At 43.6% G+C, this 27,427-nt stretch overlaps 1 protein-coding gene across 1 annotated transcript; it reads left to right on the plus strand.

Annotated features, from left to right (window-relative positions):
• Positions 1 to 10: 10 nt before the first annotated feature.
• On the plus strand, positions 11 to 27,058 carry ZMAT2 (zinc finger matrin-type 2). Its single transcript, XM_084636058.1, has 6 exons — positions 11 to 168; positions 11,986 to 12,079; positions 13,282 to 13,405; positions 14,581 to 14,654; positions 23,225 to 23,370; positions 25,390 to 27,058. Exons 1-6 carry the CDS (start codon positions 151 to 153, stop codon positions 25,531 to 25,533), a joined length of 600 nt encoding a protein of 199 aa, XP_084492184.1. The 5' UTR covers positions 11 to 150; the 3' UTR covers positions 25,534 to 27,058.
• The last annotated feature ends 369 nt before the right edge of the window (positions 27,059 to 27,427 follow it).

A 27,427-nucleotide genomic window follows, 5' to 3' on the forward strand; every position in this document is an offset into this window, starting at 1 on the left:
CCAGTCACTTGCCGTCTCATCTCAAAGAACGATATTACGCTCTAGCTACCGCGGCCGCCACTCTATGGTACTCGGGAGGACTGGCTCACTTTACGACTCTTGCTGCCAGAGCACGGCCCTTTCTGGTTCCTTATTCACTTCACATTCAACATGGCGTCGGGCAGCGGGGTAGGTGTTAAGAAGGGGGCGCGAGGGGAAGTCCAGGGCTGTTCTCTCTCCCGGCCGGGGCGGAGACCCCCACTCCGAGCCTGGAGGCGCTTGCCGGGATGCTCTGTGCCGCCGCCCGCCTGGGGCCGCTTCCGGGCCCTGGCTCGGGGCCAGGTTCTGTCTTAATTGGCGCTTGCTCACTCCCTTCCCCGTGCGCTCGGGGCAGCCTGAACTCGTGGCCGGTCTCTTGAGGCAGGTTCTCGCCCTCCGTCGTGTTTCGGAGCCGCGCTCCCTCTGGCTCAGCCTCTTCTCTGGCTGGAGGGTTGTTCCCCTCTCCGGTCGCGCTGTGCTTTGTCTCTCCCAGCGTCCGCCGCTAGCTTTTGGACAGGATTCGTATTTGGTGGGAGCCTGCTTTAGCTCTTCCCATTCCGTGGCAGGGATGTTAGTTGCAGTGTAGTGTGGAGATTTTGATCTAGTTTTTCCAGATACATTAATTGAGTGGCTCTCAACTGTCTGGACGACTGTACCCCTTTCAGGAGTCTGATTTGTCTTGTGTACACCCAAGTTTCCCCTCACTTAAACTACTTGCTTACAAAATTAGACATACAAATACAAAAGTGTCACAGCTCACTGTTACTGAAAAATAGCTGACTTTCTCATTTTTACCATAGAGTTATAAAAAGAATCAATTGGATTATAAATTTGTACTTACATTTCAGTTTATAGTATATCGAGGAGCATAAACAAGCCATTTTCTGTATGCAATTTTAGTTTGTACTGACTTTGCTAGTGCTTTTTATGTGGCTTATTGTAAAACTAGGCAAATATCTAAATGAGTTGATGTACCCCCTTGTTGAGAACCACTGCATTAATTAGTGTTCTGGGTTTTGATGTAGTGTCCTCATCACTGTTTGTTTCAGTTATTCTGGGAGAAGTTTCCTCCATTGGTTGGAGGTTAATATTGGGAGATCTGGGACTGCTGTTAATCCATTCATAAGTGCTTATTCAGATTTAGATTTTGCTCCTTCACTATTTTGCAGTAGGATTGTTGCTGTTTTGGCTGAGATGGAGCTAGGAGTGCAGTGGTTGGGTTTTTTTGGATATGCTAATGAGGGTGAGGTTCATCTCACTTTTGGTCTGTGACTCCTATTCTGCTGTACATATAGAATTTTGTTTGCAGGACGGTAGGTGGAAGGTTTCTATTTAGGCTAGGTCACCACTACAGACTGTAGTCACTGTAAGGTTTCGCGTGTAGCTGCTCTATGCTGACAGGAGACAGCTCTCCCATCTGCTTAATTAAGCCACCCCCAATGAGTGATGGGAGAGAGCCTCTCCTGCCAACATAGCACTGTCTACACTGGTGTTTTTGTTGGTGAAACTTATGTCAGTCGGTTGGGTGTGTTTTTTCACACTCCTGATGGACAAAAGTTTTACCGACTAAAGTGCTAGTCTAGACATAGCCTTGGGGCTTGTGCCATTATGTATGCTTTTTCTGACAAAGTTGGACCCCAGACTTGCTCCCTTAATCAGTAGTAGAATGGGAGGCGAGTGTATCTGTCTAGTGGTTTCTTTGTGGCATAGTAGGTCCTGCAGGGGTTTCTCTAATTCTTTTATAACTAGTTTGAAATCCCCTCAACCACTTATTATGTGACTTAAGTATATGTAATTTAAGATGTCTTAAATTGCTGTTTTATTATAAATACTTTATTTGTTTTGTGGCTTTTCCTGAAAGATCAGAACTCTTATTTTATCAATGTTAAACTTTTATGTTAATATGTTGAGATCATAGAATCATGGAAGGTTAGGGTTGGAAGAGATCTCAGGAGGTCATCTAGTCCAACCCCCTGCTTGAAGCAGGCCAACACCAGGAAACAAATCCCTACTGTGGCAGTGAGAGTGCCAAATCCTAAGCACTAGACTACCAGATATGTTTCTAGTAGGTGTAAATGCTTCTACAGGTATATGTGGATGACAGCATGCTTAGATCATTCATGTGCATGAGTGTAGGTTTTATCAGTTGTTTAGTGGGAGTCTGGGTTTTGAGAATTGCTGTAGTAGACACCTGACAGGTTATAGTCTATGTAGAAGATGGTAGTGCTGAGGGGCAGAGGGACAGATTTGGGGTAACTGCTTCCTTCTTCCAACTTGAACTTACAAAAAGATACCTAGGGAGAATTCACCATTCTCTTCCCCCTCCTCTCAGAAACAAAATGAAACAAAAACCTGACCTGAGCAGAAGACAGACACTGTTCTCTGTCGCACTTGAAACCCTGCTCTTCTGAGCCACAAGTAGAAGGGGGTGGAGTTCCCCCATAAAAATGCACTTGGGCAAATATATTTATTATCCCCTGTAGAAGAGACTTTATTTTCACTAAACTTCAAGCAAAGAAGCTTGGAGATATCTTATCCCCAAGCCCAGAGATAGACTTATGCTTTCTGAAAACCCCTCAGTGCTGGGGAACCTTTCCCTGCAAATTCAGGGAGAGCTCTTAGATTCTGAGCTACTTGAGGGGCTTTTGGGGGACATGAGTCTCTCTCTCTCTCTCTCTCTGCACTTGGGGATAGGATTTCCAAATCTCTCATGTTGCTGCTGTCTTCCCTTGTTCCAGCCCTGTGTTTCTCTGGCCTCTTTTTTTTTTTTCCTTTTAGCCCCTCTGTCCTCTGATCTGTGAAAAAAGTGACAGCTTCCAGATTGGCTTTTGTGTTACTGTGTATACAGTAACGATTTTTGTTGTTCATTGCCCATCTGCTAAGTGGAGAAGCCTCACTCCCCTAGACCATATTCTTCCTGGTGCCTCAAACTGCTACCAGTTCTTTTATCCCAACACTCAGTTTAAGGGCTTGTCTACACTGGCAACTTACAGTGCTGCAACTTTCTCGTTCAGGGGTGTGAAAAAACACCCCTCTGAGTGCAGCAAGTTTCAGTGCTGTAAAGCACCAGTGTAGACAGTGCACCAGTGCTGGGAGCTACATCCCTTGTGGAAAGAAAAGGAGTACTAGAGACTCTCTAAGGTGCCACAAGTACTCCTTTTGTGGCACCTTAGAGTCTCTAGTACTCCTTTTCTTTTTGCAAATACAGACTAACACGGCTGCTACTCTGAAACCCCTTGTGGAGGTAGTTTTTTTTAGAGCGCTGAGAGACCTCTCTCTCAGCACTCTGCCGCAACCACACAAGCCACGTTAAAGCACTGCTGTGGCAGCGCTTTAGCGTTGCCAATGTAGACTAGCCGTACGTTGCTGAATCCATGCTATGTGGTTGTGAGGAGGCCATTCTGACTGCATAAAAACCCTTCAGGGCTTCATGTTGAAACTGAATGAAAGGAGCATTGGGGTCACATGGATAAGGTTGAGATAAAAGTTAAGGCATTCATTAAAACCACTTGCTAACTAGAGATCAAGACTGTTGTTTTAACAAACAAAGGTAATGCCAAAGAATCAGTTGTTAGCACCACCGGGGCGCTTATATATAATTTTCTGCTTCCTTGGCGAAGCTTTCCATTGCTTTGAGTCACATAGTGGAAAAAATGAGCAAAACAACTGGAATATTCAAGGGGCAGAATGGTCTAATGGTTGGTGCGGGAGACAGTCAGGCCCTGAATTCTATTCCTGGCCATAGGAGGATGTGATGGTCATTCGTTAGAGCAGGACTAGAATCAGGACTCTTGGGTTTCGTTTTCAGCTTTGTCTCTGTTTTGCTATGTCACATTCACAGCCATTCAACTTGTCTGTGCCCTACAATTAACATGGGGCCTCGGGTACTTTTCAGTCCTTAGCAGATGTCATCTACAGGGGAAATATCATCTGTAACCTATAAGCAATTGTTAATATAAAGATTTAGGGGCTTGCGGCAACCTCCATCCCCTGTTAGATCAATCTGAAAAAGTTCCTTTAGAATCACTAGGTAAGCCCTTGTTACAGGTCATTCAGAAGTTGGATCTAATTCATTTCACTGTGTCTGGCCTGGGGATGCTGGTAAAATATCTTCAAAAGACTACATACTTTTTATTATAAAAAGAGAGTGAAGCAGCAACGAGGTTGCCTTCTCTTAAGGCTTCAACTGACTTTGATTCGTGATAATACTGTTTTTATGTGGAAGAATCTAGAGTCTGGAAAATACCCCCAAAACATAATATTTTGCACTTTGTGAATTTCCCTTTTTTTTTTACATGGGGAGGCTGCTAATAATCTTAGTTCTGACATGTTTTACAATGCTTAGGAAGCTCTGGGAATAAATGAGAAAAGTTTTCTACCCCTTTCCAAGACATTTTTATTCCTATCACTGGATGTTCATTCCATTTTAAGGATTGCCAGGAGGGGGAAGTTTTGAATGATTGTATTGTTGCTATAATTTCAAATGTTTGTTATTTTTTATTTTTTTAATCATGATTGGAGTCTTCATTTGGTTAAGTAAGGAAAAGGTGTCATGTATTGAGGGTATATAGTGTTTCTTTTTGTTCCCCAGCTGCGAGCAGAGAAACCACTATTCACATAAATGTTTTTCTTTTTATCAAAGTGAAATTAAAAGCATGCATGCAAAATAAAATTAGAGAACAACATATATTTGATCCTAATCATCAGTTGAAGTTGTGGGGGTACACTTTTCTACAAAATGAAGTGTCTAAGCATTTACGAACCTCTTTCTTAGTCAGTGTTCCTAACTTATAACCATCTGGGTGTTGGGTCTGGTAAAGAACCTCATCTTTTGGAGCAAATGGAATATATAACTGCACACACAGAGAGTAGATACATGAGATGGAATACTTACTGATTAGAATATCCTATGTTGGCAAATATAATAGCATATTAAAATTAATTGGCTACTTAAAATGAAATTGTCTCACTCTTGGCTATAATCCTGCATGTGTTTCCTGCCAAAAATACAGTGAACTTGAGTTAAGATTGCATCGTCTACCAATACAAATTGTAAAAAGCAAGAAAATAAGCAGTTGTGATTTTTAAAGCTCCATCTACACTTTGCTTATCTGTTCACCATCTCAACTTGAACTGTCTCCACTCTTATCCTGAGCTGCAATTCTTTCTCTTTTCCACTTTACCCCCAACCTTATATCAATAACAGGCTGGGCTATAGTGAAAGGGAGCATGAAATGGTAGCATTCATGATTCTAAAGAATTGTAGGAGGGAAAACAGCAGAATAAAGATAATGGATTTCAAGAAGGCAGACTTTAGCAAACTCAGGAAGTTGGTAGGTAAGATCCCATGGGAAGCAAGTCTAAGGGGAAAAACAGACTGAGAGAGTTGGTAGTTTTTCAGAGGTGACATTAAGGGCACAAGAGCAACTATCCCACTGCGCAGGAAAGATAGGAACTATGGCAAGAGACCATGCTTGCTTGACCAGGAAATCTTCAATGATCTGAAACTCAAAAAAAAAAAAAAAAAAAAAATCTAAACAAACTACACAAGCATGCAGGGCTGTGTTCCTTGTAAGCTGTGTGGTTGGTCACGTGTGGTCGCCCAGAAGAGATTCAAGTGCTGCGCAGTTGATTAGCAGAGCCATGCACATCCAGCCAGCAATGTGTTCAGGTGCCCCCCCCCCCGCTTCTTTTCAGCCATGTTGCTCCTGCAGCTGCTCCCAGTACCCTTCTGCTGGCTGTGCAGAGTGGAGAAAGGAGGGTGCTAATGTCAGGGTGTCCCCCAGCCCCTGTACCGTATCTCCACAGAGCAGGGTGGAGGGGACAGGGCTCAGGGTGAGTGAGTGCCTTAAAGAGATAGTCCATGGTCTCTCAGACTTCCCCAGCAGCCAGCACACAGACTCTCTCTGTCTCTCACGTGCACACACACTCTGTCTATTCCCCTGCACATGTACCCCATCTCTGCAGAGCTGGGGAAGGGGGCCATGGTTCAGGAGGAGGAGAGCTTTCAGTGGGTGCCTTAAAGAGACAGCAGATGGGCATCTCTCAGAAACTTCCCTAGCAGCTGTATCTCTCTCTGTGTCACACATCTCCCAACTCTGTTGTTGTTTTTACTTCTTGGTACTTCCTGTAATGCACATATATTGTCTCTCATCCGATGAAGTGAGCTGTAGCTCATGAAAGCTTATGCTCAAATAAATTTGTTAGTCTCTAAGGTGCCATAAGTACTCCTTTTCTTTTTGCATATATTCTCTGTAATATTATTCTTTCAAAATGTGTTTTAGTTTTTTGACTGGTCTATGCATTTCATAATTTTTATTTCTGGCTGGAGTAATTATCCCTATTGGTAACTTTTTAAAAATATATATTATATCTAGGTTTTTTGTTTCTACTGGTAGCGCACATTCACACATTACCTTGGTGCACGTAACAAAATTTATTCCACACATGGGTGGAAAAAATTAGAGGGATCATTGATGTAAGGACAAAATTAGAAAGGCCAAGGCACAAAATGAGTTTAAACTAGCTAAAGTCACAAAGGGTAACAAGAAAACATTCTACAAATACACTAGAAGCAAGAGGAAGATCAAGGACTGGTTAGGCCTGTTCCTCAGTGAGGGGGGAAAAGATAATAACAGAAAATCTGGAAATAGTAGAAGTGCTAACTGATTTTTTTGTTTGTTTTTCACCAAAAAGGTTAGTCATGATTGGACGTCTAACATAGTGAATGCCAGTGAAAATGAGGTAGGATCTGAGGCCAAAATAGGGAAAGAACAAGTTAAAAATTACTTAGATAAGTTAGATGTCTTCAAGTGGCAGGGCCTGATGAAATACATCCAAGAGCAATGTTTCTCAGATGTGGCCATCAGGGGCTTTTCTTGCTGCCACAGCCTTCTGGGCTGTGATGGGTGGGTGGGGCTCCCCTTCCCTGTTGCTTCTGGATGCATTGCCTTGATGTTGGTTGCTGGGGCTACCAGCAGGGATTGGGTCCTGCCCCCCTCTGGAGTCACCTGGGGCACAATGCTGGAGGACCAGGCAGCCAGTGAGTTCCCCGCATTCTCAGGGGTGTTGGGGCTCAGGCTTTGGGCTTCAGCCCTCGGGTGGCAGGCTCTGGACATGGGGCTTCAGGCTTCGGCTTCGGGCTCCTGCCCTGGGCTCTGGCTGCGTGAAGACAGGCCCCAGACTCTGGCCACACGGCTTTGGGCTCCATCCCTGGACCCTATCCTCCAGCCACAAGGCTTCAGGCTCTTGCAGCAGGGCTTCAAGTTCCAGCCCCCTGCTACCTCCCCCAACCCCCATCTCCCCTGGTTCCCCCTGCCTTCCCAGGGCTTAATTTGTCCCCAAGCTTGCCAGGGCTGAGTAGGACTGCTGTGAAAAGTGATACTTGTATGTTTGTTAATATCACTTCACAACAGACTTACTAGCTAGCAATAAATATCTACACATCCAAATCATTGTAATTTGTTCATATTTATTTGGTTTTCCTAAAGCTAATTAGTATTTTATGGAAAAAGTGTGAGTGCGGCCACCAGCAAGAGTTGGTGGCCGTATTCTGAGGCCACCAAAATATTTGTCCTGAGAACTCCTGTTAGAATACTCAAGGAGCTGACTGAGGAGATGTCTGAACCATTAGCGATTATCTTCAAAAACTCATGGAAGACTGGAGAGATTCCAGAGGACTGGAAGAGGGCAAATATAGAGCTAATCTTAAAAAAGGGGGGAATAAGGACAATGCAGGGAATTACAGACCAGTCAGCTTAACTTTAGTACCCAGAAAGTTAATGGAGCAAATAATCAAGCAATCAATTTGCAAACACCTAGAATATAATGAGGTGATAAGTAACAATCAACATGGATTTGTCGAGACCAAATTGTGTCAAACCAACCTAATAGCTTTCTTTGACAGGGTAACAAGCCTTATGGATAGGGAGAAGTGGTAGATGTGGTATATCTTGACTTTAGTAAGGCTTTTGATACGGTCTCACATGACCTTCTCATAAATAAACTAGGGATATACAGCCTAATGGAGCTACTCTAGGATGGGTGCATAACTGATTGGAAAACCATTCCCAGAGAGTAGTTATCAGTGGTTCACAGTCAAGCTGGAAGGACATAGCAAGTGGGGTCCCGCAGGGATCAGTTCTGGATCCGGTTCTGTTCAACATCTTCATCAGTGATTTAGATAATGGCATAGAGAGTACACTTAGAACATTTGCGAACGATACCAAGCTGGGAGGGGTCACAAGTGCTTTGGAGGATAGAATTACTATTCAAAATGATCTGGACAAACTAGAGAAATGGTTTGAAGTAAATAGGCAGAGCCCTGTATGGACACAAATTTATGTCCGTGGAACCACAGGGCTCTCCCAGGTACCGCAGCGGCGAAAGGAGCAGAATATGGGGCTGCCGCTCCCAGGAGCCAGCGCCCCCTGCCGACAGCTCCTCCTGCATGGCTGTACCATCCCCCGCTCTGCCCCTGTTCCTTCCACGTAGCTGTCTGTATCTCCTGTCTGGGGATGTGCACGCTGTTTGAACACAGGAGCGCGACCAGGGACCGGTCGCAACCGGTGAGCCTGGTTCCAGCCCCAGTGGGTGGGGTTGGGGTCAGTACAGCCATGCCAGCGGAACTGCCGGTGCGGGGCGCTGGCTCTTGGGAGCAGCAGCCCCATGTTCTGCTCCTTTCGCTGCCATGTTTCCTGGGATAGCCCTGTGGTTCCATGGATACCGATTTATATCCATGGGTATACATTTGTATCTGCGCAGCACTCTATAAATACGATGAAATTCAGTAAGGACAAATGCAAAGTATTTCACTTAGGAAGGAACAATCATTTGCATGCATACAAAATGGGAAATGACTCCCTAAGAGAAGGTATTGTGGAAAGGGATCTGGAAGTTATAGTGAATCATAAGCTAAATATGATTCAACAGTGTAACACTGTTGCAAATAAAGCAAACATTCTGGGATGTATTGGCAGGAGTGTTGTAAGTAAGACATGAGAAGTAATTCTTCTGCTCTACTTTGCGCAGATAAGGTCTCAGCTGGAGTATTGTGTCCAGTTCTGGGCGCCACATTTCAGGAAAGATGTGGACAAATTGGAGAGAGTCCAGAGGAGAACAACAAAAATGATTAAAGGTCTGGAAAACATGACCTATGAGGGAAGACTGAAGAAATTGGGTTTGTTTAGTGTGGAGAGAGGGAAACAGGATAACAGTTTTCAGGTACATAAAAGGTTGTTACAAGAAGGAGAGAGAAAAATTGTTGTTTAATCTCTGAGGACAGGGCAAGAAGCAATGGGCTTAAATTGCAGCAAGGGAGGTTTAGGTTGGACATTAGGAAAAATCTTGATAACTGTCACGATAGTTAAGCGCTGGAACAAATTGCCTAAGGAAGTTGTGGAACCTCCATCATTTGAGGTTTTTAAGAGCAGGTTAGATAAACAGCTGTCGGGAATGGTCTAGTTATTACATAGTTCTGCCTTGAGTGCAGGGGACTGAACTAGATGACCTCAAGGTCTCTTCCAGTCCTACACTTCTATGATTTTATGGTAGGAGAGGGAGATTAGCTACTTGAGATGCCTCAGGCATGGGGAAAGCACCACTCCAGTTGGCTGCTGCCTTTAGTGAACCGTTTGTGGTTTGCTAGAGGGACATATATGATTAGATCAGTCTGAATGGGGCTCTTCTTTGTGTTTTAACAATTGTGGATAGGGCATAGGTGGGGGAGAGGCTCAGAGACTGGCAGAAAGGCTGAGCAGAACAGTTATCTGAAAAATAATTGTGGCAACGTGGAGACTGAATTGAATCACAAGTGCATATCTTGTCACAACCTTAATTTTGGCATCACCACTGATGCCTAGATAAAATTTGCACATCATGTGTGCAGAGGTCATATCCATGTGATGAATTATTTTCCATAATTAATCCTGTATCCTTGAACATTTGACAGTGTCACTGCCCATCTTCCCTGGCACTCACTTGAGCATTCTTAGTTTTTGATCAAAAGACATTTAAAAAAAAAAAATTCCGTTCCAGAAATGTGTTTTCTCTTCCTGTTCCCCTCCTCTCCCCCATTTGTCAGAGACGCTGGAATAGGAGAGTTACGGTTTTGGACCTGAGACAGCTTTTCTGCAAATAAAAAAAAGTAATGATTTTAAAGTCTGATATGTGACTAGGGCCCTACCGAATTCAAGGTCCATTTTGATCAATTTCATAGCCATGGGATTTTAAAAATAGTAAATTTCATGATTTCAGCTATTTAAATCTGAAATGTCACTGTGTTGTAATTGTAGGGGTCCTGACCCCAAAAAGAGCTGTGTGTGTGTGTGGGTCACAGGTTATTGTAGTGGAGGTTGCAGTACTGCTACCCTTACTTCTGTGTTGCTGCTGGTGATGGTACTATCTTCAGAGCCGGAGAGCAGCGGCTGCTGGCTGGGAACCCAGCTCTGAAGGCAGAGCCACCGCCACCAGCAGCAGCGCAGAAATAAAGATGGCATGGTATGGTATTGCCACCTTTACTTTTGCACTGCAGCCTGCAGAGCTGGGCCCTCAGTCTGCAGCCGCCACTCTCTGGCTGCCTAGCTCTGAAGGCAGCAGCGCAGAAGTAAAGGTGGCATGGAATGGTGTTGCCACCCTGACTTCTGTGCTGCTGCTGGTGGGGTGCTGCCTTCAGAGCTGGGTGCCTGGCCAATAGCCGCTGTTCTCTGGTCACCCAGCTTTGAAGGCAGAACAGAAGCAAGTGTGGCAATACCACGACCCCTCTAAAATAACCTTGCAACCCCTCTGCAACTCCCTTGTGGGTCAGGACCCCCAATTTGAGAAACATTGGTCTCCCCCGTGAAATCTGCATAGCATAGGGTAAAAGCACCCAAAGACCAGATTTCAAGGTCCATGACATGTTTTTCATGGCCATGAATTTGGTAGTGCCCTAGTGATGACCTTGCAGGGCTGGAATCAAGAGCCTTATCCCGTTGGAAAGGGGAGGTCCCTAATTTCCCATTGAAACCCAACACTCACTTCTAGTCGTGGAAGGACCAGGGATACAACTGTAAATGTGAAATGTTTATGCATAGAAGATCTATTCTAGGTTATTCTTAAGAGGCCATAGCTCACCAGAAATATGTGCAGTTGGTCTCCTGGTATTTTTGGAATCTGGCCTTTGCAATTGCAGGGATACAAAAATTTCAGGGCCCAATTAATTTTTTTTTTAAGTGCTTAGTTTTTCTACAACTTGTATTCTGTGTATGCCATACTTAGTTGGAATATTCTGTATAAGTCACTTTGGCTTTGTTTCTTGTGAATAGGGCGTCCATCTCATAATCATGTTGATTAAACCTCTGTACCACACCATCATGTACTCTATGTGTACAGGTATAGACATATGTGCACACACACCTTTGTATGCATTTATCTCTCAAGAAAAGGAGTACTTGTGGCACCTAAGGTGCCACAAGTACTCCTTTTCTTTTTGTGAATACAGACTAACATGGCTGTTACTCTGAAACTTATCTCTCAAGAGTATCTCAATCTTAGGTTTATCAGCATGATCTTTTGTGGATTCAGATTTAATTGACTTTGGTGAGAGAGATGTCACTTTTTCTGTATTATTGGGCTTTGTCACTTGGTGTTTATAAATATTTGTTTCCATAATTTTTAAAACCCCATTATTTGTCTCATAAATGGAAAATGGGGATTATTATCTCAAGAGCTCCCTAAGCTTTCATTTTTGCAGAGCCATGAAATCCTCTGCTAAAAGGTGCTGTACGACTGCAAAGCGTTATTTTCCTACACCAGCCCGCCTGCTCCTGGCTGTGGGTAAAGAGGAAGTCATTGGAGTGTGCACTTTTAGTGCACTTACTTGTTGCCATGGCCCAACAAGCCACACAATTCCAGCTTTGTCCAGGATCAGTCTTTTCTTGCTGCTAGTGGAGTTGTGCAGTGTAGCCTCACATTTTGTTTCCCTTGCAGACTAAAAACCTGGATTTCCGTCGGAAGTGGGATAAAGATGAATATGAGAAACTTGCAGAGAAACGGCTCACGGAAGAGAGAGAGAAGAAAGATGGTGAGTAGTGCACTGACTCCAGGCAGACTGTTTTTCTTGCAGCAGGAGTGTTCAAACTTTTTGGCCCAAAGACCACATCTGGGTATGGAAATTGTATGGCGGGCCATGAATGCTCACAAACTTGGGGGTTGGGGTGCAGGTGGAGTGAAGGCTCCGGAAGGGGGTGTGGGCTCTGTGGTGGGTCCAGAAATGAGTTCAGTGTGTGGGAAGGGGCTCCGGGCTGGGATGCGGGTCTGGGGATGAAGGAGTGAGGGGGTACAGGAGGGTGGGACCAAGGGGTTCAGAGGGCAGGAGGGGGATCAGGGCGTTGGGGCGCGGGAGGGGGTCGGCATGCAGGCTCTGGTTGGCGCTTATCTCAAGCAGCTCCCAGAAGCAGGGGCATGTCCCCTCTCCGGCTCCTACACAGAAGCGTGGCCAGGCAGTTCTGCATGCTGCTCCATCCGCAGGCACTGCCCCGGCAGCTCCCATTGCCGTGGTTCCTGGCCAATGGGAACTGCAGGGCTGGTGCTGGGGGAGGCAGTGTGCAGAGCCCCTTGGTTGCCCCTACGTGTTAGAGCTGGAGGGGGGGACATGCTGCTGCTTCCAGGAGCTCTGTGGAGCCACGGTATGCATGGAGCAGGGCAAGACCCCTCTCCCTGACTGGAGACCCAGAGCGGGGCAAGTCCTGGACCCTACTCCCTGGCAGGTGCTCAAGGGCCAGATTAAAATGTCTGAAGGGCTGCAGTGTGCCCACCTGTGTCTTACAGTGACTCATCCAGCCCCTTTGAGTGTGAGAGGGAAATCAGCTGGAAGCAAATAACAGGAATTCAGGGCCAGTTTGTCCTCTGTTCCTTTTCCTTTGTTTGTCATAGAATATGTTTTTGAAGGGAAGAAAAAAAAAAAAGGCCAGGAACCTTATTCCTTTCCTGTTCTATTCCATATAGAGATGGAGGAATGATCAACATCTGGAAATGGGAAGAGCTCAGATTGTGGCCCAACTGGTTGACTGGGGATTCTTTAGCAATCTTATTAATTATAAACTATCACTTACTCTTATGTTCCCTACAATGCAGGGAAGAATTACTCTTTTAGAAATGGAATCCCAGCGTGAACCAGATGGCCCAATGGTTCTCTATGGCCTTCTCCACTGTGAGCAACTTGTGATCCATTGTTTTAGGTTCCCAAACCTTTCTGAAGAAGTTCTGTTGTGTGTTTGTTTTTAGGCAAACCAGTTCAGCCTGTCAAGAGGGAACTTCTGCGGCACCGAGACTATAAAGTGGATCTGGAATCCAAGCTGGGGAAAACCATTGTCATCACCAAAACTACCCCTCAGTCAGAGATGGGAGGGTAAAGCACCTTTATTTTTTTTCCAGGCTCTCATGCGTTCAGATGTTAACAAAGAAAAAGTCTCAGGATAGTCTTACGTGCAACTAGGGTCATGGCAAAGCAAGGAACCCTTATAGAGTGCCAGTTTTTGTACGTTCTCAGCAGCACAGGAGGAAGACTTTTTAGTTACAGCAACTTCGACCAGCGTCTATATTGTGTTAAATCTGGAAATTAACTTTCTGGAATTATGGCCAGAAGTGCAGCAGTACAAGCTTCTTCCTCCCTTACCACTCCACATCAGTGTTTCTCAGCCACTCTGGGAACAACCTCTAGGCAATCTATAGCCTGGTCAGTTCTTGGCTAAGACTGGCAATAGGAGGCAAGTTGCATATTAAGATGCTTTGTGATCTAGATACTTCTCCACTAGAAATGGGGCTGAGAGCTGTTTGCGTTACAGAAATCCCCAAAGGTCTCTGCTGTAGTCGGGACTCTTGGTTACTATTGACAGGCGTTACATTTAAGCTAGTGAAAGTCTCCTTAACCCATCACCAGTATTCTGAGCCATCAAGTCTCTGGAACAAGGAGCTTTAAAGATCGCCTAGAGTAGTAATAAGCATTTCAGTAGCCTGTTGTCAGAGGAAGGTAGCAAAAGGTACCAAGAGAAATGTATGGATGGGAGAGAAGGGGTTTCCTGTTAGAAAGGGGCTGACTGAAAGCAAAAATAAGCCATCATACAGCTGCAAAGATGGGTCAGTTTCTCTTCCAGCTTTTCTCTCACCTCACCTCCCCAAATGTGGGAAGTAGGACGTGGGAGCAATCCCTTCAGACTTTATAGGGTGGTGATTCTACTAGCTCACATTGTTTCTTGGGCTCTCTATGATGTAGATAACTTCCCTTTCACCTGGAGCTATTATCCCAGAAGCTATTATCCCAGAATCAGGCTTATCAGAGTCCAGACAATACAGTTCAATGCTCCTGTGTAATGCTGGACTCCTACTTACCATATTTCTGAATACTTAGCTTACTATCTAGCATTCTAGATTTCTTTCGGTGCAGTATTTTGAATCTAGGGCTGCTGTCTGGAATTGAACCAGGTCCAGGTGAACTTCTCTCTTTAATTGGCGTGAAAGGAAAATTCTTGCAGGATGAATTTTGTTTTGTGCTTTGGAGCTGATCCCTTCTCTCTTTCTCCCCAGATATTACTGTAATGTATGTGACTGTGTGGTGAAAGACTCCATCAACTTCTTGGATCATATCAATGGCAAAAAGCGTAAGGATAATGTATTTTCTCTATGCCATGTTGTGTGATCACTAAAATATTGTTACAAGCCTTTCCCCTACCAAATGTACTTCATTCTGTGTGGCCAGGGCCTACAGTGTCAAGTGTTGGCACATGTGGAAATAAATGCTTTTGATATTAGGATTTACTCAACATTTGCTGGTGAGGGCCATGGAAATGCTGACCTGTTATCTCCTAACAACTTCTCCATGGTGCTGGAGGCCACTGGTGTGAAATGAGCTCAGGAGAAATTGCAAGAGTTATGTCCTTCATTGGATTGGGAGTGAGAAAATGCTTCAGAATTTCTGTTGTTCGAGAACCCCATTGTCAGCAAGCTGTGCAGTTCCTCAGGGAACTTTAAAAGTGGATGATAAATACCATTGGAGCATCAATGTTGGAAGGAGATTCCTAAGGAAGGAATAGGGATATGTCCCCTCATGTCTAGATCCCTCTGTTAGACGGAAGTGGTGTGAGCATAATGAATTCCTGAGCTCTGTTACCAACTCTGACCCGGTCTCCCTCCTTGGCTCTGAACAACCTCTGTGTCTGTTTCCTCATCTGTAAAACATGGATCAAATACACAGGGGTGTTGTGGGGATTAACTACTTTGTTTATAAAGAATTATTGAATTGCCTTGTAGAGCTATACTGTGCAAGCCATGTACCGGGCTCCTGTTGATAGCAACACAACCATTCAGGAGATGCTTGTGCCGAGATGGGATCAAAAGGTTCCATGACATGACATATAAAAAGCTACCCCGCATCCTCTGGTCCAACTCTCATTTCCTTTTTCTATTTGTGTGATCATTCATGGAAGTAGGAACTCCTGTTCTCTCAACTTTATCTTCTGGTTAGTTTAAATTTCACATTGGCTTAGCTTTCCTATTTTATAATTAGGTATAGCTGTAGTGTTGAATTTTTAAAATAAATTTGTAGTGACTGAGCAATTCTGTTGGTCTTGACTCTGTTGGAATTGCAGCTGACCCAGAATGAGAGGCTGGATTCACAAAGTATGTTTCTTGCTGAGTAAAATATCTGCTGTAGATCAACCTATTAGTGAGTAGAGTGCTTAGGAGAGAAGTACTGTCCCAGCAGGTGTTCATCCTGTGTGGGTTTGTCCCCCGTAAAGCATGATGGGAGTGGAGAAGGAGGTCTTCCTGATGGAGGAGGATTTGACTCCATGCCCCTACTCTTCAAAGCTGATTAATTTGTCAGTGTCTAAGTCCTCAGGTTGGAGCCTGTGTTCTCTGCCTTTGAGGTCAGCATTGTCCAGACGTTAATCAGAGGCCATCATCATCAAGGCAGGCACAGATATCGTTTTATTCAAGGAAACGGGAGAGAGTTGGGATCCATCACCTCAGGTCAGAAGTGAAGAAGGAAGGCAAGACAGATTTCTCCATTTGTTGCTATGGGAAAAAAAGTGGTGGAAAAGGAGATCTCAACATCCTAGTCCAAAGTGATCAGTCAAAGAGTTCTCAATCTAAGTAGTCCTCAGTCCTGAGTGTAGTAGGAAGAGAGCCTGAGATATAAACCCTTGTATCAGAGGCCGGGTATGAGGCCTGAGCTAAAGCAGTGGGCAGGCTTTGCTGATATAAAGCAAAGGTAGCAAAAGTCAGGCTGTGAGAAAACACCAGGCTCTGCCTGCTTGCAGGCTCACAGAGCCCAGCAAGAAGGGGGTGGGTATTGCAGAAACACACATTCCTAAGCACTGCTAGGCACAGAGCACTCCCGCAAACACTTCCCAGAAGAATGGTACCAGAATATCCCGATATTAAGGATGGTGTAAAAACATTGCCCATGGATAACAGGAACACAGTGTCCCCTCCTGAAAGATAAGGTCAGGATGACAGTGTGATGAATTGAGATGTTTTGATCGAACCACCATGTACAAGGGGGATGGGTGATAACTAGCACGTCAGGGGGCAATAACTAACTATGTCAGAGGGCAGTACATAACTTGTTTGTATCAGGGTATAAAGCGAGTGTCTTGGTCCAGCTGAGGGGGAAATGGAAAAGTCCGTCCATTCACTGAGCTCCGTCCGTTGTCGTGGGCATACATGTCTTAGTATCCTCGTAGAGTCTGCCAGGTGCTGTTACTGTGTTTTGTCGACAATATACCTGGCCTGGTGCTTTTGTACCTTAATGGATCTCGTGGACATTGGATGGTTCACTCGAGGTCTGCTGTGCCAGCTGTCTGCGCAGAGCTGGGGCAGCACACGGAGAACACACACACGCAGCCGAACATCTAACAACACTGAGAACCCATCTGTTCTGAGGAAGTTACCAGGGGTGATTTCATCAGTTCTTAAAGGTTTTGACAACTCGTTCTTCTGTGGGGGGTGACCACTGGGATTTAGTTTCCCAGTCTACACTAGTCAAGTCTTTACACCACCTAAAGGCAGAAATTTTAGAGGACATGGAGGACATACTGTCCTCTCAGTGGAGGAGCTGTTCATCTGACTTTGGAGCTGGAATGTGGATCTATAGCTCATAAGGGATTAGTATAATTTGACTCTGCTATGGTGCATAGGCACACAGAAAGATTTGATCAGTCCAAGTTAACAGAAACATACTTTGGTATTGTTCCAGGAACTGACTATAAACAGTGCCACTTTCACTAGTAGGTCCCTTCCTCATATGCTGCTTTTATGTCTGGTGCAGTGTCATACAAGAGTGACACAAACCACCATTTTAGGATGCTGTGGCAGTTGGAGGCAGCCACTGTTGCATTCATCATAAATATGGTCTGTGCTGTAACTGGCTTCAGCATCCTCTGAGTATTCGAAAGAAAGTCCTTAGAGAGAGTTTCTGATTCTAATTCCCATATTACTTTAATATCCCCATCTCCTAGAAAGAAGGAATTGGTTAAAAACTGAGGAAGGAGGAATAAGAGGAGGAAATAGAGGATTGTTGTCTTCACTGTCTGTGGAAGCTATGGTCCTTTCTTCTGTGTCACCACCCGAAGATTCCAAGGCCTTTCTAGAGATCATAGTCTAGATGCCCAGGGCTCTGGACTTTCCCCTCTTTCTAGCCCAAAATGAAAAGTCTCCGAATTTTTGATACGTTCTTGGGTGTGCACAGAGCAAAAAAAGGTTTCTGACCCAATATTAAAGGTCTTTTGGATATGGCTAGGAAGTTGTGGGCTCATCTGGCCACAGTACCAGCAATAGTAAAGGAAATGAATTGGTCAAATTCAATGATATTTGTGGAGTACTTCAGTGATACAGTGGTGGGGGCCATATAAAAATGTAGATAGATCTTCAGTCTTCCTGTTCTAAAGACCCAAATATCAATTATCTATTTTTGTTTCATTGTGGATCTCTCATGCGTTTGAAAAGGAAGATAGTGGGAGTGTAAGTCCGTTATGTCCCACTTTCATAGAGACCACTTTTTCCTCAAAGCCATTGTTCCTCAAAGCCATTGTTCCTCTATCAAAGAGCAGGTTTCATGGCATCTATAAAAGCCCCAAATAGTTTCTTTCCTCATCTGTTCCCCTTACAATACTTTTTGGGGATAGACTGCTTCATGTTTCCTTTTCCATTTCAGTCAGACACATGGGTGCTAGAAATGATGGGAAATGGCAGTTGTTTTGTATTTTCTCTCTCTTTTTAGGGGTCTTTCTCACAAGAAGGTGCTGTGGGGAAAAATTACTTCCCTTTTAAAGATTGGTACTATGGGAACAGTGTCTGTTGAGTTCAAAGGCAAAGGCTTCTATTCCCTGTACTTGTATTTTTCTTAAGTCCTTAAAAAAAAAAGTGCCTTTGTCTTATCTCTATTCTAAAAAGCTAAACAAATACATTAAGAATTAAGTCTTACATAGTTTCTCTGTCAAATATTCCTTCCATTATTTCACAGCACAGGTTTAATGTGCTCAGACATTTATTTTTGTATTTTTATAAGAGAAAGACCCAGGAAATGTCCAAAGTTCCAGTTCAGCAACAAGCATTTCCAATACAAGGTATTGGCATTTTGCATTTTCCAAAGCCTCAGGGTATTTATCTGTGGTGGCTCCTCACTTAAGAAGACAAAGTTTTCAAGTGTGTCTGCTCTTAGGATAATTTTGGCTTAGCCAGCCAATTGGCAGAGTGGCTCAAGATCTCTTGCAATCTGCCTGTTTCAGAGGCTGATCAAATGCAGAGAAAGTGCTGTTGGAGCCTAGTCAAAGTCTGACTTTCACAAAGCAACTCTGGATTTCTCAAAGGGACTGGCATTGCTGCTGCTTGATACATTTGAAGAGTTAGAGACAGTGCAGCTAGTCACAGAGCAACTAGTGCACCAGCCAGATTTTACCTCATGGTGCTGAGTGTCATGGTGCCATGAATGCTCTTAACTCCCTGAGCAAGATTATGAATGACACCTCTCCAAAACGGGTTACATTCTGGACACCGTCCAAAGTTACACAGTTTGAACGGGATTCTCTGTTTAATTAGAGGCTCGTTCAACACCGCTCTTTCGCTCTGATGTTACTTTCTAGTCTTCTGCAATGAGTGGTTTCAAAGACAATCTTTGAAGGAAAAATTGACATTATTCACGCACTAACTTATATTAATAGAATGTGTTACCTCCGCAGATCCTCGCTAACCTTGCCGCCTCCTCTCTTCCTCAGAGACATTCCTTTTGGGATGTTCTAAGTCAAAGAGGAGCAGAGTACAGATTCTGGGTGCAGTCCTTGTTTACAGTTGGGTTCTGGAACATTTTTGTCCTAGATAAGCACAGGCATCCTGGATGAATCACAACTTGAAAACCTCTGAATTCATGAACCACTGTGGGGTCATCAAAGTATTTGAATTGTCTATGGATCTGCTTCCTTACTATTGATGAAGGATGTGAATTGAAATGAGGCAATTCCACTGTTCTAGAAAGTTTAAATTGTGCATGCATCAGTTGTGAACATTTTCACCCCATGAGTTTACAATAGCAACTATATAAGACTTTGTTGTATTGCATAATAACAAATCTGAGTTTTGTGATTCTTTTTCCGTTGTACACAAAAGGTAAACTAATGGAATGGGACTGTGTAGTCTGGGATAATCTTTGGACCAGTTGCCCAATTCTGGGGAGCTAAAGGGGCATGGGAGAAAATCATAGGAGAATACTGCGGGAAGAGACGAACATAGGAAATCAGAGGGAAGAGAGAATGTTGGAAGTTTTGAGTATGGAAAAATGAACAATGCAAAAAATTTTCAAAATAAACCTATTGAAGTGAAAAGCAAGAAAAATCAGGGAAAAAAAGGGATTTTTAAGAGTGTTGAGGGTAAACCACTGTAGTTTGTTGAAATGTATTTAAATATGGCTCTGTTAGGAGAACAGGCCTATATTTGACACACATTGCGGGTCAGGTGGTGAGAGATGAATCTACATTTCAATAGAATTTGGAAGTAGAAATTCTGGGACACATTTATTTCCTCCCTGCATGATCTTCACTTATTATTAACCTCTATCCTTTTTGTAAGATCCTGGGGGAGTTGCTGATTGGGAAGGGAGGTGGTGTGCAAGGGTATCTCTCTTTTTATAAAAACTCATTCACAGAATGAAGTTTGAGAATGCTGGATGCAAAGTGAAACTGCCTAGTATCTCTGGACCACTCTGAAGCTGGTTTCAGACATGTAGCAATCTTGTGCCTGAGCTTTGTACTGCTCCTTAACTGCTGATGGCATTGGTGGTTCCAAAGCAATCTGCTGCCCTAAGGCATGTCCCAGACAGGCAGCAGACTATCTGGCAGTGTGGTGGCAGGACGCCAAGAATTCATGGTGAATTGGCCAGGCATAAGTGCTTTGGAAACACTGCCACATGGAAACTTGTTCATAATCAACTCCACTTGTTATAGAGAGCGTTGAATTACCCTAATCAGTTTCTATGAATCTGTTATTTATAATTATTTATCTTGGTGTTTCATTGGAGGATGGGCAGCTCTTTAATCTCGCTGCCTGCATTTTACCAATGACTAGAAATTCTCTGCTTAACACTTTTCAGAGTAACAGCCATGTTAGTCTGTATTGAAGTGAGCTGTGGCTCATGAAAGCTTATGCTCAAATAAATTGGTTAGTCTCTAAGGTGCCACAAGTACTCCTTTTCTTTCTGCTTAACACTGAGCTTCTACAAAATGCCACTGATTTTTTTTTCTTTTTGCTCTGTCATCACTGAAGAGGTCTGCTGCTATGGCAGAACTTGATTCTGATAAGTAGTGTCTCCCACATCAGCACTCTACATCTCTCCAGTCACTTGCACCTTTTGTGGACAGGACAGAGTTGGATTTCCATTCTCAACTCCCGACATTTCAAAATATCTGGGATGGGATAGGGGCTACCATCGTGGCACCTTTAAAGGAACAAGTCAACTTGTCACACTTTTGTGTGTAAATATTTTGTTTCCTATTATTATGAGTACTGACTAAGATTATTGTCACTGAAAAAATGAGACATGGGCCTTTCTCTCCCAACCCTCCTTTTTTAGTTTACATGTGAAACTGCTTCTTTACCAAGTGCTGTCAAAAGCACAGTTTCCCTTGTATAGTCATGCAGTTTCCCCCGTTTCATTCATAGATTCCAAGGCTGGAAGGGACCATTGTGATCATTATGTCTGACCACCTGTATAACACAGGCCAGAGAACTTCCCAAAAATAATTTCTAGAGCAAAGCTTTTAGGAAAAAACATCCAATCTTGATTTTAAAATGGTGATGGAGAATCTACCACAACCCTTGGTAAATTGTTTCAATGGTTAATTACCATCGCTGTCAAAAAAATTACACTTTATTTCCAGACTGAATTTGTCTAGCTTCAACTTCCAACCATTGGATTGTGCTATATCTTTCTCTGCTTATACTGAAGAGTCCATTAGTAAATATTTGTTCCCCTTGTAGTTACTTATAGACTGTAATCAAATCACCCGTTAACTTTCTTTTTGTTAAGCTAAATAGATTGAGCTCTTTGATTATCACTATAGAGCAGGTTTTTAATCCTTTATCATGACTCTTCTCTGAACCCTGTCCAATTTATCAACATCCTTCTTGAATTGTGGGCACCAGAACTGCACACAATATTCCAGCAGCGGTCACACCAGTGTCAGATACAGAAATAAAACTTGGTAAGGCAACTCCCATCTTTTCATGTGCTGTATATTTATACCTGCTTACTGTATTTTTCACTCCATGCATCTGATGAAGTGGGTTATAGCCCACAAAAGCTTTATGCCCAAATAAATTTTAGTCTCTAAGGTGCTGTAAGGACTCCTTGTTGTTTTTAGAGCTAAAATAACCTCTCTGCTCCCACTTGAGAATTCCCTTTTTATGCATCCCGGGATCACATTAGCTCTTTTGGCCATGGTGTCATTGGGAGCTCACGTTCAGCTGATTATCCACCATTACCCCCAAATCTTTCACTCATTGCTTCCCAGCATAAAGTCCTCCATCCTGTAAGTATGGCCTCTGTTCCTCGCTGTATACAATTTACATTTAGCTGTACTAAAATGCATATTGTTTGCTTGCGCCCAGTTTACCACGCAATCCCAATTGCTCTGAGTCAGTGACCTGTCCTTTTCATTTATTTACTACTCCCCCAGTTTTTGTGTCATCTGCAAACTTTATCAATGATGTTGTGGTTTTCTTCCTGTTTGTGTGGCTCTTTCACACAGACATGGAAGAGAGAGAAACAATAAAAAATAGATACAGGTGATTGTAAATCCACACACACTGGTTTGGGGGCTCAGGTGCAGGTGTGGATCTTAAATATACATTTTAATTTTGACTAGGTTTTAGAGCAGCGGTCCGCAAACTGTGGGGCGCGCCCCCCGTAGGGGGATGTGGAGAAACATTCAGGGTGCAGCGGAGCCTGGGTCAGCCCCCCCTTCTTCCCCCCCCCCCCCCGGGGTTGGGAAGGAAGTGCCACCCAGCCCGACTCCCAGCTGAGGTCTAGCTGCAGCACCAGCCCTGTTCCTGACTGCAGCCCCTGGCCCTGGTTCCCAACTGTAGCTCCAGGTGCGGGGGGCAGGACTTGGACAAAAAAATGTGGGGAACCACTGTTTTAGATTGTGGAAATATCCCTTTAAAACTCATCACCTGTCAGACACTGCAAACTGCACAGAATGTGGAAACCAGGGGCTAAAATGGAGACCGGAGCTCTAATTTGCTGTCTAGTAGCACAGAGCTCTACCAGCAAATCACTTCTGGGGCATTTTTCCCTAATTGATCTTTCAGAGGTTGCACTTGTGAAGCATTGGCAGTGAGCACATTGTGGGCTGGATTTACTGTTGCCCTGTTAGTGCGAAGTGGGTATAAAGTGCTACTAATCAGAATGGCAGCATTTTACATCTGCTTTGCATTTGAGTAAATGACTACACAAAGTACAGGGCAACAGTTAATTGGGCTCTATGGTGGCACTCAAAATGGGCTGGGGAACACTGGTGCAAGGGGATGTATGGGGGTGGAATGGGAATTGGAGGAGGTTAAAATGACACTGTGTGTTGAAACTTCTAATTTTGGGTCCTGGAATAGGCTGTCTGCGGATATTTAATGGGCACTGAAGTAGAAGTAACATGGCTGCTCTGTCCATTCCTGTCCCCTCCAGATCAAAGGAATCTGGGCATGTCCATGAGGGTGGAGCGCTCCACACTAGATCAAGTGAAAAAACGCTTTGAAGTGAACAAGAAGAAAATGGAGGAGAAGCAAAAGGACTATGACTTTGAGGAGAGGATGAAGGAGCTCAGAGAAGAGGTGAGGCAATGGCAGCATTTCAACAATTTAGCATGACCTGAAAGAAATGACATCTTCATTGAAGGAATCATAGAATATCAGGGTTGGAAGGGACCCCAGAAGGTCATCTAGTCCAACCCCCTGCTCGAAGCAGGACCAATTCCCAGTTAAATCATCCCAGCCAGGGCTTTGTCAAGCCTGACCTTAAAAACCTCTAAGGAAGGAGATTCTACCACCTCCCTAGGTAACGCATTCCAGTGTTTCAGCACCCTCTTAGTGAAAAAGTTTTTCCTAATATCCAATCTAAACTTCCCCCACTGCAACTTGAGACCATTACTCCTCGTTCTGTCATCTGCCACCATGTGTCTAACTATCAAACAAAAATGTGCAAAGAATGTTGGCAGCAGGTGCTCCCAGTACACCAGGATCTCTGCGGGGTTAAAAGAAGGTCTTCTCTTCTCTCTCCCCCAAAAAAGTCCTTTATCTGAATTGTCAGAGTAGTTGTTTTCATACAAAACTGTCATCCTCATGTTTTCAACCATAGTGACACTGATCAGAATATATAACATTCAATATATAACTCCCATAACCTGCATGTGGTCCCAGGGCTCAGAAACTGGTAATTAAAGCTGACTTTTCATATATTTCCTTATATATTTCCATACTGCCATGGCTTCTGGTGCTGAGGAAGGAGAGGAACTTCTCCTATGTTTACCGCATCTATGCCACTCCCATGGGTGCCAGAGCTTTAAGAAGCTTGAAATGTGCACACAGGAACTCTGTTAAAATCAAATGCCCCATGTTACTTCCTTCCCTCTTGAACATGTTTTTAAATGGCAAAAGCAAAGCCCTAGAATGAAGATTTGCCTCAGATTTCATTTCAAAATAACCAGGAAAGTTCTTCTGGGAGTTGAAAAGCATCTTGTACGTGCCTGAGCTCTTTGATGCTTTTATTTCCTATGAATGGTCATTACAAAAAAAAGCTCCTGATACATAAGGCTCCCCTGCCACCTTGGTTTCCAGATTCTCTGAGCTTTATTCTACAGCAGGGGTTATCCACAGGGCCACCAACGGAATCCTAAAACATGGCCTCCAACTGTATTGGCTTGGTTGGGACAAAGCTGGTCAACTGCAGGTTTTGTTGCTGATGAACCCAAGGAATTTTTATTAATCTATTTAGGGAAATACAAATGCAGAGACATATTAGGGGTGCAGGAAATTCCTTAGGATGAAAAACTGATGGAAGTCTATATATTCTAAAAAATAAGCAGCTTATTGCTGTCACATACTACTGAGTATGGCTGTTTTAGACTAAATCCCCTGTGTTGGAGTTACAAAGCGATAGACATGCAGGTGGTGATGGAAAACACTGAGAGACCTTGAGCTCCAGCACCAACAGGAACTGCTGCTGAGTTGGGGGCTGAAGTCACACTTCTGCATACCCCCAGCACAAGTCTGGCGCCGTTCCAGGGCCTGCGATCTTTGTAGAATGCTCTAATCAGAATGTTTCAATGAAAAACCCTTTTAAGCCACCCTTTATTCCCCCGAGCCACTCAGAACTCAGCTTATGTTCCACTGAGCAGCTCTCACTCTGCTGCATCAAAAGCCGTCAGACAGTGACATTGTCTGTAGCTGTCATTCAGCACCACAGTTGTTGGAACAGGGCATCAGTACAAGATAAATGTCTCCTGTTTTAAAAACAACTCTCCTTTTGCCTTGTTGAATTTCCGATTAAGTCTTTGGCATTTGTTTAACAGGGGAAGCTGAGAATCTCACAAAACTATTGCAGTATAATCCTCTTAGGTGTAATTTACCTGTTAGGATCACCGGACCATGGCCTTTCCCTGTGGGAAGCCACTCTCCTCCAAGTCCACCATTTTCCTTCCATCCATTGTCTGTCCTTCAGACTGAAAAGAATCCTGTCTCCCTATGTTGGTGATAGAAATTAGACTGACTGATAAGTGTCCAGACCTTCTATCTTAAAGGGTTTGTGGTATAAGAAAGTTAGAATCACACTGCATTTCTTTCCTTGTATTGCAGGAGGAAAAGGCCAAAGCCTATAAGAAGGAAAAACAGAGAGAGAAGAAGAGGAGGGCAGAGGAAGACTTGACATTTGAAGAGGATGATGAAATGGCAGCTGTGATGGGTTTCTCTGGCTTTGGCTCTACCAAGAAGACTCACTGATCAGTTCTGGACTTTTCTCTTTCTTTATAAAGATTGTTTATACCCCCAGGACTCTGGAAAACTCTTCAAAGACTTGACGGAGAATTTGTATGTAATTCTCCCCCTAGACGTTGGCTGGAGGAGTTGGGAAGCAATTTCACGTTCAACTTGTGCTGCAGAACAAGCTCTGTCCCCAGTCATTAGTGCCCCACTGCCTGCAGAGATACCATAACCTTAGCCTAGCTGGCAAACCTCTAAATTCCAAATACAGACCTTTCAATTAGCATCTTCTCCACAAACTCCCCCTGTCCCATCCTGCAGTAAATTCTGTGGAGTTCTCCTGGTTTCTGTCTTTGATTCTTTTCATCTTTTGTGAGGAGTCTGCAAGCTGAATGTTTCTTTTGGAAACCCCATTGGCCTTTAGCCACCTCATTCTTTGTACTAGTCCTGGCTGCTTGTCACTTTGTGTTCTGTGGCCTTGTGTGTGTGCCGGGAAACATCCTGTTGGGTACCTTTTAGTGTTAAACTAATAAAATTCTGTACAGATGGTATGGTTCAGGAATTGCTCGTCCATCTGAGAAATGAGTATACTTTTTGTTTGCTTAAAATACAGATAATTCTTTAATATTTTTTAGAATGTGTAACTAAAGGAATTACACTGTAATGAGTGTTTAAATATGGATTGTATAGGTTGAATTTTTATTTCGTTTGTTGAGAAGAGCTTGAGGTTTTTTGGACACTGGGTTTGCTGAAACTTCTTTTTGTATTTTATCTGCAATGGGCTCTATTTTTATTTTCACTGTTTTCCTTGTGTTCAGTGGTGTAATCAGAATTTCTTTAGCTTAGGTAACAAATACCTTTCTGGGACTTACCTAGGATAGAGCTAAAGGGAAAACAGCAGAGAAATATGTGGAATTTTGCCTAAAATAAATAATTTTTTTTTTTGTTGCTGGAAACTATCAGATTGTTTTGTAGGGAATCTTGTTTTTATTCTTTTTAAGTAAGGACTTGAGAACAGAACAGTAATGGCTTTCAAAGCGTGTGTGTGTGTTTGATATGTGGGTTTTGTTTTGTGTGGGGGTGGGGGGGGCGTTGGCGGGGGTGGAATCTTTGGGTCTCCTATGCATGTTGGTAGGAAATCCCAGATTGGAGTTTCTTGCCTCAGCTGCAATTAATGGACTCTAGTATTTAATGGCCGTTGTAGTATGTCCCTAAATATTTCTGATCTTATTTGGAGCTTTTTCTTTCCCATCTTGCATCTGGTTGGGGACCTGCTTTCTGAGCAACTTCCGATCTCCTATTCCCCAAATCCTTTTCATTGCTCCTTTTATTTACTTCAGTCCAACCCTCTGTGACTCAGCTGCTTTTTCGGGTTAGGAGGATTTACATCTCGTGTCGCTAATTTTCATAGTGCCATCCTTTTTATATTGATGGAATCATTGTTCTTTTCGCTCTCTGTACCTTTGTGAAGTCTCAGACTCAAGGAAGGGCTGCAGTGTATTTAGCTTTCTCTTTCTAATACACACAGAATAAATCCTGTAATGTTTTTCTGCTGTTTTTAATTCCTTAATTTTAGACTGCTGACAGCTTCATTGCCTCAGATATTTCCACTTCAATTCAGATTATAATCCCCATTGAAGATGCTATTGAAATGATATACAGCCAGTAGCATTGCCAGCTGAGATACAACTGTCCTTGGTGATTTGACCCTTGAAACCCAAAAATCCTTTTACTGTGGCTCAGGAATGTCCTCAGTGCACAAAGTGGAAAAATGAATTTCATTCCAGCCACGTACCTGTCCCTGTTCAAACCAAAGCCTCAAACTACATTTAAATGAGCAAGAGAAAGGAAGCTTGTGATTGTACCCACAGTGCCTATTGGGTGGGGGAGAAGGGATTACACTGCCATGGAGCTG

The sequence above is a fragment of the Lepidochelys olivacea genome (genome assembly GCF_965140295.1).
Source record: "Lepidochelys olivacea isolate rLepOli2 genome assembly, chromosome: 8".
NCBI lineage: Eukaryota > Metazoa > Chordata > Testudines > Cheloniidae > Lepidochelys > Lepidochelys olivacea.

What these genes read in the sequence shown, in the direction of transcription:
- ZMAT2 (XM_084636058.1), top strand. An exon ending in TCATATCAATGGCAAAAAGC is followed by an intron (nt 14,655 to 23,224) that starts GTAAGGATAATG and finishes TGTCCCCTCCAG; the next exon opens with ATCAAAGGAATCTGGGCATG. An exon ending in TGAAGGAGCTCAGAGAAGAG is followed by an intron (nt 23,371 to 25,389) that starts GTGAGGCAATGG and finishes CTTGTATTGCAG; the next exon opens with GAGGAAAAGGCCAAAGCCTA.